This window comes from Eucyclogobius newberryi, unplaced genomic scaffold, assembly GCF_026437365.1.
Source record: "Eucyclogobius newberryi isolate DKJ021-1_F unplaced genomic scaffold, fEucNew1.0.hap1 SCAF_36, whole genome shotgun sequence".
Classification (NCBI taxonomy): Eukaryota; Metazoa; Chordata; class Actinopteri; order Gobiiformes; family Gobiidae; genus Eucyclogobius; species Eucyclogobius newberryi.
The window spans coordinates 1-17,255 of NW_027316012.1; the positions used below are offsets into that span (position 1 = coordinate 1).

General features: G+C 45.2%; 1 protein-coding gene across 1 annotated transcript in view; it reads left to right on the forward strand.

Annotated features, from left to right (window-relative positions):
- Nucleotides 1-109: 109 nt before the first annotated feature.
- Nucleotides 110-17,255, forward strand: part of LOC140375965 (complexin-1-like) — a 45,668-nt gene continuing 28,522 nt past the window's right edge. Inside the window, exons 1-2 of the mRNA XM_072461959.1 lie at nt 110-158; nt 2,059-2,167. Coding sequence (XP_072318060.1) covers nt 2,137-2,167 — 31 coding nt within the window. The 5' untranslated portion in view covers nt 110-158; nt 2,059-2,136. The remainder of the gene's footprint in view (nt 159-2,058; nt 2,168-17,255) is intronic.

Genomic DNA, 17,255 nt, shown 5'->3' on the forward strand with positions numbered 1-17,255 from the left:
TGAGGGTGCGTGATGAGCGGGAGACAAACGCAGCAGAGGAAACACACAGTACGTCCTTTCCTTCCGTAGCCGAAGCAGCCGGTGAAGCGTGTGCGCGGTCAGAAGCAGCACATTCTCCCCGAGAGAGCCGCAGAGACACAGGACCGGCCGCAGCGGAGGTGAGTGCCGTGCCGTGCCGTTCTGGCGGTCCGTTACCGTGGCTCGATCGGTCGCGTTTCCGCTCTCGCGGTGCCGTGCGTGGACACCGTTTCTCCGCGGCTTTCGCTCACTATCGGTTCAAAGTTTTCTGCTGTATCGTTCATGAGGACCGCGCTCACGCCGCCGCTCGGACGTCCACGTTCACGGACAGCGAAATACAGTCTGTTGATTTAGGCTCAACGGAAACTCTAACGATTGTGAGACGCCCGCGTGAAGTGAGATGTTTATTCACGGTTCAACATGTACAAATCTATAAGCACGTTCAAAACGTTCACCATGTGCTCATGAAGCATCGTCCAAATGTATATATACATATACATATATATATATAGAGAGAGAGAGAGACTTCTGTATGTCTAGGTCTCTCGTCCATGGGCAGCAGCGGCTCGTTATTACACGCACACCGCGGGGCCGAGCGGGTCGTTGCGGGACTCCACCTGCGCTGCTCTTGTCCTCGTGACCTCAGTGTCCTTCACGCGGCGCAGACACCGCGCGGCGCATCTTCGGTTTGGTTCTAGTCAAGTCCGCTCCCATGGAAATGAGAGATAAACGATCTGAAAAGAGTCATTGTAAAGATAGAAAGGAGGATTGTGATTGCGTTTGCAGAGGCTGTGGAGGATCCTCTCAGAGTGCACAGGAGTATTAACATGTGGGAAAAGACTAAAACATTCAGGGCCTCTGGGCTTCTCAGAAAATAAGTCAATGTTGTTGTGTACAGTGGACATTCTCATTAAGGCTCTATTTGTGAGGTCATTATTGCTCCTACTCACATTCTGTCTGTGACATACTGTGCAGCTCTAAGATAAAGGAACCCTGCAGGACAGAGATTTGACCCGTTTGGAGTAATAGATCTTAATTTTAGAAATTAGAAAATAATCTCACAGATTTAGGTCACAGATGAAATGTTCCCGGTCATCTTTACATGAGGTCTGACTAGATGTGGAAGAATGATCAGGGCTCCCAAGGCTTGAGCGGTGCATGATGCCCAAGAAGATGTTTTCTTCCTCACTACGGACTAGCCCCGCCCACCGTGTGACAGAACTGTGCTTCATCAGTTCTGACAATCGCCACAACCAGAGCCGTCTAAAACACTGTCTCGGGCGATTGAGCGTTTAGAACCTTCTGATTGGCTCTTGTCTGCAGTGTGAGCTGTGTGCGCCTCACTCCACTGAGAGGTCAGACAGCTGCCTGACCTGTGGACTCATCTCACCATCTTCATGTTTCACATTGTCCTGAAAGCAAGAGACAATCATGAAGACCATGATGCGTATGTCTCATGTCTCTGTGTGATCCATGTTTCAAAGCCGCTTTCGAGGGCCTTCAGTGAAACACTCTTACTCTGCATGTCATCGCTGCAGTTTCCTTCCTCAGGTCAAAAGTACAGACTTGACGTACATTTGGCTCACACTTCCACGTCTCTCACAGATCTGCTCACACTTCCACGTCTCTCACAGATCTGCTCACACTTCCACGTCTCTCACAGATCTGCTCACACTTCCACGTCTCTCACAGATCTGCTCACACTTCCACGTCTCTCACAGATCTGCTCACACTTCCACGTCTCTCACAGATCTGCTCACACTTCCACGTCTCTCACAGATCTGCTCACACTTCCACGTCTCTCACAGATCTGCTCACACTTCCACGTCTCTCACAGATCTGCTCACACTTCCACGTCTCTCACAGATCTGCTCACACTTCCACGTCTCTCACAGATCTGCTCACACTTCCACGTCTCTCACAGATCTGCTCACACTTCCACGTCTCTCACAGATCTGCTCACACTTCCATGTCTCTCACAGATCTGCTCACACTTCCATGTCTCTCACAGATCTGCTCACACTTCCACGTCTCTCACAGATCTGGAGCTGAACACTTTCTGGATCTAGTGAATGCGACATCGTTTGGACTCAGAAGGCCGGGATCAAAGCCATCACCATGAACTTTGTTATGAAGCAAGCGCTTGGAGGTAAGTGTGCAGCAAGTGCAGACGCTAGAGCCACATGAGCAGGAGGGGAAGGAGGAGCAGGGAGAGCAGAGGGAGGGGGAGGAGGGGCAGGAGGAGCAGAGGGAGGAAGAGGAGAAGGGGGAGCAGAGGAAGGAGGAGGAGCAGAGGGAGGAGGGGGAGGAGGAGTAGAGTCAGGAGAAGCAGGGGGAGCAGAGGGAGAAGGAGCAGGGAGAGCAGAGGGAGAAGGAGCAGGGAGAGCAGAGGGAGAAGGAGCAGGGAGAGCAGAGGGAGGAGGAGCAGGGAGAGCAGAGGGAGAAGGAGCAGGGAGAGCAGAGGGAGAAGGAGCAGGGAGAGCAGAGGGAGAAGGAGCAGGGAGAGCAGAGGGAGAAGGAGCAGGGAGAGCAGAGGGAGGAGGAGCAGGGAGAGCAGAGGGAGAAGGAGCAGGGAGAGCAGAGGGAGAAGGAGCAGGGAGAGCAGAGGGAGGAGGAGCAGGGAGAGCAGAGGGAGGAGGAGCAGGAGGATCAGGGGGTGGAGGAGCAGGATTACTGGGACATGACTAAAACAAGATGATTTGAAATGATTTCTGTCAGAAGATAAAGATGCACCATGTCACTTCTCTGGTGAAGATAAGATAAGATAAGATAAGATATTCCTTTATTGTCCCACATGGGGAAATTTCATTGGTGCAACGCAGGTAGATACAGAGGTAGATACAGAAGAACAGATCACTTATAGGAAGTCTGAAAAACACTTTCAGTAGAAGATCTCCTATAAATAAATAAAAACTCCCATAGACAAATAAATAAATAAATACATAAATACCATTGCATGTGATCACGACAGTAATTGCACATGAATATGTGTCACGACAGCACATAGGTTGCACATGAATTGCACATGAATTCCAACAGCAATTGCACATATGACAGAATTGCACATGGTTAGGTCAGTATTGCGAGTGTTCAGTACTAACAGTTTTTGTTATAAAGTCTGACAGCAGCAGGAAGGAAAGACCTACGGAACCTTTCCTTCGCACATCAAGGGTGGATCAGTCTCTCACTGAAGCTGCTCTCCAGAGCGGAGAGAGTGTCCTGCAGGGGGTGACACTCATGGTCCAGCATAGATGTGAATCTAGCCAGGACCCTCCTGTCCCCCACCTCCTGCACCGAGTCCAGAGCACAGCCCAGGACGGAGCTGGACTTCTTGATGACTCTGTCCAGCTTCTTCCTCTCCCTCTCTGTGATGCTGCTGCTCCAGCAGGCCACACCGTACAGGAGGGATGATGCCACCACAGAGTCGTAGAAGGTCTTCAGGAGTGGCCCTGTCACTCCAAAAGACCTGAGTCTCCTCAGGAGGTAGAGCCGACTCTGGCTCTTCCTGTACAGTGCGTCCGTGTTATGAGTCCAGTCCAGTTTGTGGTTCAGATGAACACCCAGGTACTTGTATGAGTCCACTCTCTCAATGTCCCGTCCCTGGATGTTCACTGGTGAGGGGGCAGTGGGGTGGCGTCTGCGGAAATCCACCACCATCTCCTTGGTCTTCCCCGCGTTGATGAGGAGGTGGTTCCGCTGACACCAGTCCACAAAGTCCTGCGCCAGTCCTCTGTACTCCGCGTCATCGTCGTCCGTGATGAGTCCAATGATGGCAGAGTCGTCAGAGAACTTCTGCAGGACACAGCTGTCCGTGTCATGTCTGAAGTCTGCAGTGTAAAGGGTGAAGAGAAAGGGCGCGAGGACAGTGCCCTGGGGCGCCCCCACACTGCAGGTCCGAGTGTCAGACACACAGTTCCGGGCTCTCACAAACTGGGGTCGGTCTGTGAGGTAGTCCAGGATCCACTCTGCCAGGTCATACTCCACACCAGCCGTCTCCAGCTTGTCCCTCAGGAGCAGCGGCTGGATGGTGTTGAAGGCGCTGGAAAGATCGAAGAACAGAATCCTCACAGAGCTGCCAGGCTTTTCCAGGTGAGAGAGAGAGCGGTGCAGCAGGGAGATGACGGCGTCCTCCACTCCGATGCCAGACCGATATGCAAACTGCAGCAGGTCCATGGCTGAGCTCACGGTGGAGCGGAGGTGGTCCAGGACTAGCCGCTCCAGTGTCTTCATCAGGTGGGACGTGAGAGCCACTGGCCTGAAGCTGTTGAGGTCTTTGGGGCGCGGTGTCTTAGGCACAGGTACCAGACATGAGGTCTTCCAGACCTGTGGTACCACCCTCAGCTTCAGGCTCATGTTGAAGACATGCTCCATAACTCCACACAGTTCATCTGCGCAGGACTTAAGGAGCCTGGGGCTGATGCCATCAGGTCCTGCTGCCTTCCTCACTTTAATCCTCTTCAGCTCACTCCTCACCTGTGCTGCTGTGACAGTCAGTGGTTGGCAGGGGGACTGTGTGCTGGGGGGATGGGTGAGTCCAGGCGAAGTGGGGAGCCGATGGTCCGGGGCAGATAAGCGAAGAGGAACAGATGCAGGGCATTGTCCAGGTGTGGAAGAGGGAGCATGCAGCTGTGCAGGGGGAGGGGCGGGTGACCGATCAAACCTCAAGAAGTGAGCATTTAAATCATTCACCCACTGTAGATCCCCCTCTGTCTGGGCAGGGGGGATTTTGAAGCCCGAGATGGTTTTCAGGCTCCTCCACACTCCCTGAATGTTCTTTTGCTGCAGCTGCTCCTCCATCCTCCTCTTGTAGCCGGCCTCAGCCTGCCTGATCTTCCTCCTCAGCTCCTTCTGCACAGTCCTCAGCTCCTCCTTGTTCCCTGACCTGAAGGCTCTCTTCTTCTCCTTCAGCAGAGCCTTCAGTTCACGGTTAATCCATGGCTTGTTGTTTGGAAAACACCGCACCGTCCGGGAGGGAACAATGTTCTCAAAACAGAAGTTGATGTAGTCCGTGATGCACTCTGTGATGGTGTTGATGTCCTCCCCATGTGGGTCATAAAGCTCAGTCCAGACAGTGGTGCTGAAGCAGTTCCTCAGAGCCTCCTCGCTCTCAGCAGACCACATCCTCACCTCACGGGGCACCACAGGCTGCCTGCGCACGATGGGTTCATACACAGGCCTCAGATGTACAAGGTTGTGGTCCGAGCTGCCCAGGGGAGGGAGGGGGGAAGAAGAATAAGCCTCCTTGGTGTTGGCAAAAAACAAGTCCAATGTTCTATTCTCTCTGGTGGGGCAGGTAACATACTGGGTGTATGTTGGTAGAACAGAAGAGGGAGAAGCGTGGTTAAAGTCACCAGAGATGAGGAAGAGAGCCTGTGGATGCTGTGTTTGCAGCCTACAAGTGCAGGAGAGCAGTGCTTCACAAACATTTTCAGCATTGGCAGACGGGGCCACATAGACTGCGATCAAAATCACATGTGAGAACTCCCGGGGCAGATAGTATGGCCTCATGCCAATAGCCAATAGTTCAATATCCTTGTTACATAGCTGCTCCCTCACTGTGCAGTGTTCGGGTTTGGACCATCTCGTGTTCACATACACCGCCAGACCTCCACCTCTTTTCTTCAAGCATTCTTTCGTTCTGTCCGCCCGCAGCAGATGAAAATTGTCCAAACCTACAATAGAGTCTGGCATTTCTGCTGTTAACCAGGTCTCTGTGAAAATCAAGACGCTGCTGTCCCTATAAATCCTCTGAGACCGCATGAGGCTCGCTATTTCCGTCATTTTATTTGACGGAAGGGCGTGTCCTCTGCTGTCCCCATGGCGATCAGAATCAGAATGATTGATCCTCAAGGGAAATAAGTCAGTTGCTGCTGCGCCAACAAATATCCATGATACAGTAAAAACGCAGTAGGAATGATCCATACAAGTGCTATAGTGAAGGTGCTGTAAGGCAAGGCAAGTTTATTTGTAGAGCACATTTCATACACAAGGCAATTCAAAGTGCTTCACAACAGCAGGAAAATGCATTAAAATCACAAAGAGATAACAGAAACAGAAATACAATAAAATTAACTAATTGGGATAAATAAAAAAACACCTAGCCACAAAGGGTAACGTGTTTTTGGAGTCCAATTCCCTTTTAAATCAGTCCAAAATATTGTCTAAAATAATGAAATCACAAAACAATTTTTCAGTCAGAAAAGAGAAGAGTGCAAAGAAAAATCCTTTCAGTCATATGCACAGCTAAACAAAACTGTTTTTAACTTAGATTTGAACATTGTCAGAGTAGAACCTGTCTCACATCTTCAGGAAGACTGTTCCAGATTTTAGCTGCATAAAACTGAAATGCAGATTCCCCATGTTTAGTCCTGACTCTGGCACCAGCAGGAGGCCGGTCCATGTTTAGTCCTGATTCTTGGCACCAGCAGGAGGCTGGAGTCTATTCTCTGAGCCACAGGGGGCCAGTGCAGAGACCTGAGAACAGGACTAATGTGATCCTACTTCCTGGTTCTAGTCAGGACCCGAGCAGCAGCGTTCTGGATGTACTGCAGCTGTTTTACAGCTCGTTTGGAGAGGCCAGTGAGCAGGCCGTTACAGTAGTCTAATCTACTGGAGACAAAGGCTTGGATAAGTCTCTCCAAATCTGGTTTAGACTCTATATTTTTGATTTTGGCAATGTTTTTTAGACGGTAAAAAGCTGCTGATGTTATTGATTTGACGTGGCTATTAAAGTTCAAGTCTGATTCCATTATTACCCCCAGATTTCTAATTTGGTTTGTAGGTTTTAGAGCGAGACTCTGGAGGTGACCGCTAACACTTCTCTTTGTTTCTGTGGGCCAAAAACGATTTCAGTCTTGTCTGAGTTCAGCTGGAGAACGTTGTTTTGCATCCACAAACTGATCTGTTGGATGCAGTGACAGAGTGAATCCACTGGTCCATAGTCACCTGCCGATAGTGAAACATAGATCTGAGTGTCGTCTGCATAATTGTGATAGGACACATTTTCACTGTGTATCAACTGACCTAACGGCAGCATGTAGAGGTTGAACAGAAGGGGTCCCAGCACTGACCCTTGGGGCACTCCACAGGTCAGGGGCATGTGGTCTGAGACATAGCTACCAATTTCAACAAAGTACTTCCTGTCTTCCAGATAGGACCTTAACCAGTTTAGGGCAGTGCCAGTGATGCCCACCCAGTCCTCTAGTCTCTGTAAGAGGGTCCCATGATGGACAGTGTCAGAAGCAGCACTCAGATCTAACAGAATTAGGACTGAGGCTTTGCCCGTGTCAGTGTTCAGGCGGATGTCATTTGTCACCTTGACAAGAGCAGTCTCAGTGCTGTGATGAGGTCTAAAACCTGACTGAAAAACATCAAATGAGTTGTTTATTAAGAGGAAATCTGTGAGTTGTTGTAAACAACCTTTTCAAGGACTTTGCCCCAAAATGTCAGATTAGAGACGGGCCGGTAATGACTCAGTACTGCAGCATCAATACTGCTCTTCTTTAGGAGAGGCTTTATGACCGCAGTTTTCAAAGACATTGGGAATGTTCCAGATTGAAGCGACATGTGAACTATGTGAGTGAATGGTGCTAACAAACTGTTCAGCACAGACTTTAGAAATCTGGTGGGTAACACATCGAGGCAGCATGTAGATGGACAGCTTTGTCAGTTACAGGTGCAAAGTGAGTTAGCTCTAAGTGTCTTGGTGGTTTTAGGGTATTCTTTTGCATTGTGGGATTTATAGCATTTTTAATGCCCTGGACTTTGTCATTAAAGAATAATGCAAACTCATTACACTTGGATGTGGAAATGAGTTCTAACGGCAGCTGAGCTGGAGGTTTTGTTCATCTGTTACTGTGGCAAACAGGACGTGCCAGTTGTTACTGCTGCTTCCAATAAATATATCTTTCTCTAGTTCTACATAAAATTAGGTTGTACATGTTCAGCTTCTCTTTGTAAATCTCTTTTTGAACCTGGAGCTTTGACTTGCGCCATTTCCGTTCGGCCCTGCAGCACTCCCTTTTCTGTGCCCTGACCGAATCATCATTTCTCCACGGCGCCTTTGGCTTATTTTTAACCATTTTAGCCTTTAGATGGTGTCCAGAACATTCAAAACACTAGATGTAACAGAGTTCAACAAATCATTTATATTAGAACATGAGACATTTTCAAAGTTTATCATTTCCATAAACAGTGCACCTGTGCCATCTTTTATGTGTCTCCTCTGAACAACTGCAGGACCAGCCTTTGAACAACTGCAGGACCAGCTGGTGGTTTGGGAAAAACAGACAGGTCAAAGAAGACAGAAATTATCAGACAGAGCAGCATCGACCACATTGACATGCACATTGAAATCACCTGTAATGACCAAACCATCAAAGTCTGTGCATACGACTGAAAACGAATCTCAGTAAAATAATCAATAAAACGTTGGCAGTGCTGGAGAGGCTTGTATAGAACAATGAAGAGAATGGATGGAGACTGTTTTCGCTCCATTTTAAAGGATACATACTCAAATGATGAAAACACCCCAAAAGACAACCTGCGGGTCATTATTTCATCTCTAAAGACAGCACAGACTCCACCCCCTTTTTTGTTTTCTCGTGTTTCAGATTCAAACTTAAAGTTAGGTGGAGCAGATTCTATCAGAACTACATTTCCTGTGTTTTTGTCAAGCCATGTTTCAGTTAAAAACATAAATCAAGATTATAAGAAGATATAAAATTATTAATCAAGAGTGATTTGTTACATAAGGATCTGACATTTAGCACAGCAAGTTTCAGACTAGTTTCAGTGGGACTGGGCCTTATCTTTTCACAGGGAATATGAATCAAATTTCTCAGATTGGGCCGCCTGACTCGCATTTTGTTTTCCCATCTGTATGATGTGACTACAGAAATAGTACTAGGTTGGGGTATTATTACACAGGGCCCCGGGTTGGTTTGATTTTCAATATGACAATAAGTCCTGGCAATGCTGACACCCAGTGCATCCTATCTATGGGAGATACCAGGTGAAAAGCGAGGGGGGCTTTTGAAGAGCGATTGAAGTGCGACTGGAGGAGCGACTGGAGGAGTGACTGAAGAGCGACTGAGGAGCGACTGGAGGAGTGACTGAAGAGCGACTGGAGGAGCGATTGAAGGGCGACTGGAGGAGCGGCCCGGAGGAGCTGCCCAAAGGAGTGGCCCGGAGGAGTGAGCACACATGAAGCTGATCTGTTTATGAAAAGGCAGATGTGTAATGAGTTGAGAGGGGCACTGCGGACCACCAACCCTGGAGCTCGTGTCCCATACCACACACATTTTACACTCTTTGTTTAGCTCAGTTAGATTACACAACACCTTGAGTCGTGAGTTTTGCTGCTCCCACATGCAGAATGTGTACAAGAATAGCACAATTAATCAACACTATCAAGCTCATATAACCATTCACATACACACATACAAGTCTCATTCACAAGTGACATTTTGGCAGTTTGGCAGTTTTAAAATGTTGCTTGCACAATAAGTGTACTCTTTACTGTTTATCGACACACTCACTCACGTCACGACCCAAAATATGACATTTCCTGTTCATAATGCATCTAACATTATCCAAACCCAATGCTTTACATGAAGAGAGGTTTAAAACGCGGTGTAGAAGCTTCTCACAGCGCCACACACTTGGAAGGATTAACGCGTTTTGTGAATTGCTGAGATTAGAGAGAAGAGAGAAGCCTTAGAATTAAAAAAATATAATTAGGGTACGATGTAGGTTTTATTTCTTAAACATGTTTGGGTAACATCAACTGCTCATGAGCTTTGCCTCTGAACAAAGAGTCAGGCCCTGAGCATGGAGACGCTCCAGATCACTCAAAAGTGAACCGTCTGGGGGCCAGTCAAAACGTGGCTTTGAACTCCTGAATCTAACAGCCCATTGTACAAGTCCAAATGTACATGATTCCACCAGAACAATCATGGCCAGTATCATGGCCGTGCGTTTCTGAGGAGATGCTCTGAGAGTGAGAGAGAATGAAGGATTAGCTGTAAGCCATCATCCCGAGGTTGTGAGCACGCTCAGAGGTGAAAGCCACACCACAGCTCCGTTCCACTGCTTCACAAAGAGCAGCTCTCGTGTCCGAAAGTGTGCTGCATTTACCTCCCGACTGTAACCAGGCAAAGTATGTGTATATGCTCTAAAAAAGACATATTATTATTATTATCTTGATCATTTGTTTCACAAGTAGATGATTATTTTACATTTAGTTCCTTAGATACTTCAATATTGATCTAAAATAATAAATATTGTCTCACCAGAATGCACATATTCCACTTTCTAAAACATTCTGAAATACCTGTTTACATGTGTGAGCAAACAGAGTTACTCCTGTGTACATCAATGGGATATCCTGAATGTTAGGGTTATCAACTCTGACCTAAACTCGGAATCGTTCCGTACTAGGAAAGTAAAATCCGTGCTCCGTGTTCAAGTGATACACATTGCTCTGTAGAAGCGTATTCTTTCTTCTTTCTTTTCATAGGAGGCCCTTTTTTGTATTTTTCTTAAGTTGTATTTTAAAAGCTGGGGTCATTTGAGCTGCTGCACAATAAGCCACTTTCATTCAATCCATACGGGCTGGTCAAGCTGGTGGTGGTGCCCTACGATGTCCATGTGGGCGTCATGACTTTAGGGCTCGTGTGAAACTGTGGGAATGGTCGAAATCGCAAACCATTGGTTTGTGCTTTGGTGCTGGTTCTGACCCACCACCAGAATGTGACACTTCTGCTCATGTTCTTCATGAAGCTGTCGCCGTGAGTAACAGATCTCCTCCCACTGAGGCTCTGTAATCATGTGACTTCCATCCACATTGAGATTCAGTCATTTGTAATGGTCAATTATCGGTTTTGTTTTTTCAGCCAATCCGCTGTTAGTAATGCAACATTCTGACTGCGGCGTCAAAACAGGAGTGGTCAATCATGTCCAGGTAAAACAGGAGTGGTCAATCATGTCCTGATAGGAATCGTCCGTGTCCTTATAGGAATCGTCTGTGTCCTGGTTTATTACGCTGGTCTGTAGTGTGGCACAAGCCTCTGACACACTTACGAGTAGCAAAATGGGTGACTTGGAGTCACTTAGAGTCTGGAATGTTCCACAGTATTGCATTAAAATTAAAATAAAATGTTGCCTGAATTTGATTGCATATATATATATATGTATATATATATATATATATATATATATATATATATATATATATATATTAAAGTGTTTTAGTTATAAAACGTGCATTCTTACAATGAGCTGCAGTCTCCATGGGGATGGTTAAGTTTATCTTATGTTTCCATGCAAAGCGATACCATCTCCATGGAGACAAGCAGCAAAGCCCTCATAACATCTCTTCTCCATCTGATCTGCCATTTTTTTTGCACAAGACATCAATAATATATTTCATTCTTGTCACGGTGTTGTCAGTAGTATTTTTATGAATGCCCCCCCCCCAACCCACTGTTCCCGCCTCTGCTTCCATTTACAATGTATATCCCCTGAATCTCCAACAACTATAACTGTAAATCTACAGGACCAGGACCCTTCACCAGCCAGAGAGAGAGAGAGAGAGAGAGAGAGAGAGAGAAAAGAGAGGATGAGTGAGAGGAGGGGCACTAGCTGTGTGTAACATTGACATATAATTAGCAGGTCTACGCGCCATTCCATGTTCATGCCATCGATCACTCAGCCACTCAGCTAGTCCAGGAAGTTTAGAACATGTATTTGTCTTATAACTGTTAGCATTAGCCTGCAAAAAACACCAGTTGTGAATAGTCAATAATAGAGGTAGGAAGTTGTTGTGCAGATGTGCAGTTGTTGTGCAGATGTGCAGAATGTATATATCGAGTACATCATTCATAATGAAAACTATTGAGGGAGACCTAATGTGCAAAATTTACTTCAAGAAGCTTTTAACCATATAGAGCAGTGGTTCCCAAACTACGGCCCGTGGGCCACATCCAGCCCGTTGGGCCTTTCAATCTGGCCCGCCAAGCTATTAAAAAGCATTTTTTTCATAGGCTTTATTAGACAGTAGAAGGAATGAGAAAGAAAGGAAGGGGAATGATGAGAGAGAAAGAAGGACATGCAGCAAATATCGGAATCGGGATTCAAACTCACGATACTGTGGCTGGCCGTTCATTTTACCTTTCGCCTGTAATGCCCACATTTCCCCAAGAGATGGTCACTGTTCCCTCTAAGCTCCCTGCGCACTTCTCGCACATAGTGCACTTCTCGCACATAGTGCCCTGCTCGCACATAGTGCACTGCTCGCACATAGTGCACTGCTCGCACATAGTGCACTGCTCGCACATAGTGCACTGCTCGCACATAGTGCACTGCTCGCACATAGTGCGCGCACAAGAAAATTTATGGCGCGCAGAAAATAAAATTCACCACAAACGGCCACCGGGGCCAATCAAGCAGGTAGTGCAAGTGTTTGACACACATAAGAAGACTCTTGTGGACAGTAGAAGACTCTTGTGGACAGTAGAAGACGGTAGATAATTAATCATTATTTAATGCATTTGGAAAACAATTTGTACATTGAGCCTTGCATTTGTTGCTTTGTTACAAGTTACAGGTCAAATCGTGCGTGTAATTTATAGTAATTCATTAGTTCACACAAACACACCATATTTTCCTGGCCCGGCCCCTCGGCCAAATTTTAGAACCTAATGTGGCCCTCGAGTCAAAGAGTTTGGGGACCACTGATATAGAGTCTATTTGGTTAAACACTTCTTATTATGGACCATTCTCAGTGACATCAGTCTTTTTGTCCTGGGAGGCAAAAAGCTATCAATTAAACAGCTGTTTCTCTCGAATCAGTCCCAGTCATCTCGAGTTGAAAACCATTGCAGCTGCTTCAGTCTCGTCTTGTGGAGCTGTTACAACTGGACTTACATCACAAAGTGTTCACAGAAAGGCATGACTATAGCCCAGTAGCATTTAAACATATAATAAAGACGACTTTGGCCTTGCTCCGGTATAGCAGACTGTTTAGTGACACTTCCAAAAACACGGAACCCAGCGGCCAATGAAAATGACCAGAGGAAGTACTGGAAACAGTATCTGGGCTAAAACTCTCTATTTTCATCTTTGACAAAGATGCACAAACAATGGCACATTGTGATATTTCTGCCTAACAATCAATTGTATTACGTGAAAAATGCTACTACTGTTAAACTTACAGCCAAAGCTCTGATAAATCCACGAGAAGTTTGTCCAGCTTCTTAACCTCTGTCCACACTTTTAATGACCATTTTAGAGAATCCTGGGTGAGTTGACGTCACAGCAGAGCAAGTTAGCATCACAGCAGAGTGAGTTAGCATCACAGTGCCTTCTGAGCATCCTAATTATTCACCACAATGACACACACGCTAAAGCTAACAACAACAAGCACGCTAACAGCCCTGTCCTTTACTCCCGATAGCATGGGAAAGTGATCGAGTTTGTGCAATGGGCAGGGATAGAGAATTGTGGCAATGAATATCAATGGTTTGCCTTTAAGAGCAGGTTGCCATGGCAGCAGCAGAAACAGACACACCTCTCTCTCCTCAGACCCTCCCTCTTTAGGTTCAGTTGGGATCGATGATGAGATATATTACCACCACCGCCCTGGGGCTGACAGACAGAACGAGTCTTTAATCTTGTTTGCATTGGTCCAATGTTAAGAGGGTCAGTATGGTCCAAAGTACTTTCCACTGTCCAAAGGGAATCGTACTGGGCTGTTTTACAAGAGGTACTAGCTCCCAAAGCGATCTCTAGCTCCCAAAGCAGTCTTCTCTCTTAGGCTCCAGGTGGATTTGAGCTAAAGAGGCGCTCCACGGCCCAGCCAGATGATTGGACAAGAGAGAATGCACACAGTGTATTTCCACTGATGCTAATGCTCCATTTGTCCTCTCAAACTACCGTAGTACAGTGCTCCTATCAGCCAAAATGTGGATCCAATTTAGTTAGTTTATTAACCCAGACAGTGTTATTACATTTACAGCTAATAAAGCATTGTGTGAGAGTGAATTGTTGCTTTTGTTGACATTAATAACGTTAGCGTAATTCAAAAGGTCAGCGGTAGGAACAGGTTCACAGAGAAACTAAAGACCTTCTTCCGACCCATGCTTAGTTTTGGTTTAGCGATAGTTTATCAATCAATTAATCAATCAATCAATCAAAAATGTAGGCTATTTGTAAGGCACAAGTTTTACAAAATGCAATTCAATGTGCTTTACTGACAAAATATAGTAAAACTACAATAACAAAGCAATCAAATAAAAACATTAATTATAATTTTAATCTTCATTTACAAGAACAAGTGAAAGCCAAAACAACTGACTTTAGTCTACATTTGAACATTGTTTTAGTTTCCTTCAGGAAGATCTTAGCTACATAAAACTGAAAGTCTGATTCTTCATGTTTAGTCCTGACTCTGGGTCCATTTAGACCTGGATTAGTTCCAGTTTAGACCTGGTTTAGTACTTGTTTAGTCTCAGCACAGATCTATGAGTAGGAGTAAAATCCTACAAATGTGAGCAAAAACCAGATGATAAAATATGATGGAAATGGAGATTACAGAGTCAGTCCTGTTCGTGTTTATCATCAATGATGGTAAAACGTTTGAAAGACCACCAACGACGGCTAACGAGTGTTTTTGTTCCCGTGCAGTTTGATTGACAGCTCACAGTAAGCGCTGCCTGACAAACAGGTTCATTAACCTTTGGTGCGGCAGTCCTCTGTGTATGTGTGCGGGCCCCGGGGACAGCGGCCCCTCCAGCCCTGAAGGCATCACTCCTCCAAGTCACACAACACAGCCTCGCAATGCTTTAATTGGGCTTATGTGCTATTGTCATGGTTACTGAGTTAATAAACATGTCTTTTACAATAAAATAGAACTTGTATAGAGTCTTATGTAATAGGACATTATCAAAGACCGACAGACATGTTGACAGTTAATTTGTTACTGTGTTTAAAGTTGTATCACTTTTTGTGAAGCTTTAATACAAATGTTAAGCTGGAAAAGTCTGTTTCTTGCTTGTAATATCCATATTCTTACATTAAAATAATACAATCATTAATACCCTTCATCCACATTGGCTGGGGTTGTGAAGCTAACTGGATGCACTGCTCTGTTTCTCAAGTTAGACTTTAATCTGAGCTTTTTTTTTTTAAACACAATTTGACCACAAAGAACTGACTTAGTAGAAACTACAACAGGTGATCTGATTCTGCATGCTAGCATTAGCATTAGCTAACAGTTGTTTTGGTTGTTGAGACCTGCAGACACAAATACTGTACATTTGTTTCTTCAAAGTTGCATTTTGATTGATTCTGGCTTGTTTCAGTAAAAAAGGTCCTGTTTTCACCTACCCCTTATCCCCGCCCTCACCCTTGTAGTTAGATATGATTATTTTAAAAAATAACAAAACGTTTTAAAATGGCAAAAACATGTGAATAACAATCTCCTTTTACAGTGAAATGTCACTATGAAGGCATATCACTTCTGCAGTTTTGAACAGGAAGTCAATGGACCTGTTTCTTTTAGTTGTTTCAGATCAAGATTACGGTTTTCAATCAATGGACACAGTGTAAAATGAGGATTTACTTCTGTAATGGTCCAATATGAAGCAGCAGAGAAAAGTAGGCTACGTCTCCTTCAACTTCATCCTGGCTCCTCTGGCTGTGAAGACCTTTCTTCACTCCTGGTGCAAAATGATTATACTGTAAATGCATCAGGTCTTCATTCCCTTTCGAACGCCCTTCGTTTTTATGAAGCCATAAACCTGCGCTCCGCCGCTCGGCAGCATTACCCATGTTCCATGTTCAGGGATTGGATGACATGCCTCTTCCAGATAAAGCCGGCTTCCTGCTGCTTCCCATAATACAAAAAGGAAAAAAACTGCCCTCCGTGAAAAATTCAAATGAGGTCTTCACACTTTGATACTTTCAGCTGACACGGTGGCCTAGAATAATGTTTTATGGGCTATAACAACCTATTTAAAGCAATGCCTGGGAAATGAGCCTGGAGAAGACGTGTAATCCGTCCAAATTGATGCGGTGTGATGATAGTGGGCCGGAGACACTGAGGCGTGGAGAGGACGGCTCAACACTCTTCAGTCATGGTATAATGCTGGAGCCGCTTCTAAAAATATCCAGATTCAAGATATACTTGATCCTTCTTTAATATGTTTTTATTCCCAAATTTTAGTCATTTGCTCAATTTGAGGCAATCATGTTTGTCGTTAGCTTGACTTTATGTTTATAATTTAAAAAAGCAGAAAGAGTTCAAATGTTATCTGTCAGTTGTAGCCTTTGCCAGACATTTAAGTTCAATTGAGTCACCCTAACCCAGTGTCTGAAGCGTATCGAGGGCCGCCATTATTGTCTTTTTGGGCCGCCACGAGGGCCGCCATATTGGAGCGAATTCTGACTTCCCCGAGCCAGCGGGGGTCTGATCTAGTACTGACCCTATGGGAAGTGCTTTCTGGACTGTGGATTTTTTTCATTGCAGTTCCATAGACTGACCACTGGAGGTGACTCATGACAGGTTTAAGACTACTACTTTTACTAGATCCATGGCCCGCAAGTAGAATTTTTACACAAAATTGGAGAATTGTAAATATAGTTTTTGTAAAGCGCACTATCGATCTAAAGAAATGTAACTATGGAAACATGTCCATTGACTTCCTATGACTTCCTATGTTAATAATGACTGGAAATGATGTTAACTAGAAGCTGTGCAACGGCAACACGCCATTACGAGTGACTGCAAAATGCATAGCCGTATCCTGTACAGTTGCCGTGACGACGATGTCACCAATCACCAACATTCCGCCACTCTAAGAGATAGGGAAATATCCCAAATTTGACGACCAATCCCCACAAAAACGGCAAGACTGAGTGATATTGAAATTAACACAAATCACTTGAAGAAGATTATCTACAAAACAAACTTTGAAGGACAAAAATCAGACAAAGGTACAACCTGTGATACGTGCCGAAAAACGAGTTGGTATAATAAAAGATGAAAAAATATTAAAATAAAAGTAAAGAACTACGGGAAAAAATAGTGACTGTGTCATTACACAGTCACACAATAACGTAAATGACTGCTCTTTGCATATTGTGTCTTCTTTAGGGCTGTAGAATTTATCAGCATTTAAACGTTATTACAATGAATGTGCCAAAACATAACAAAAATCATGAAATCAAATCCCATC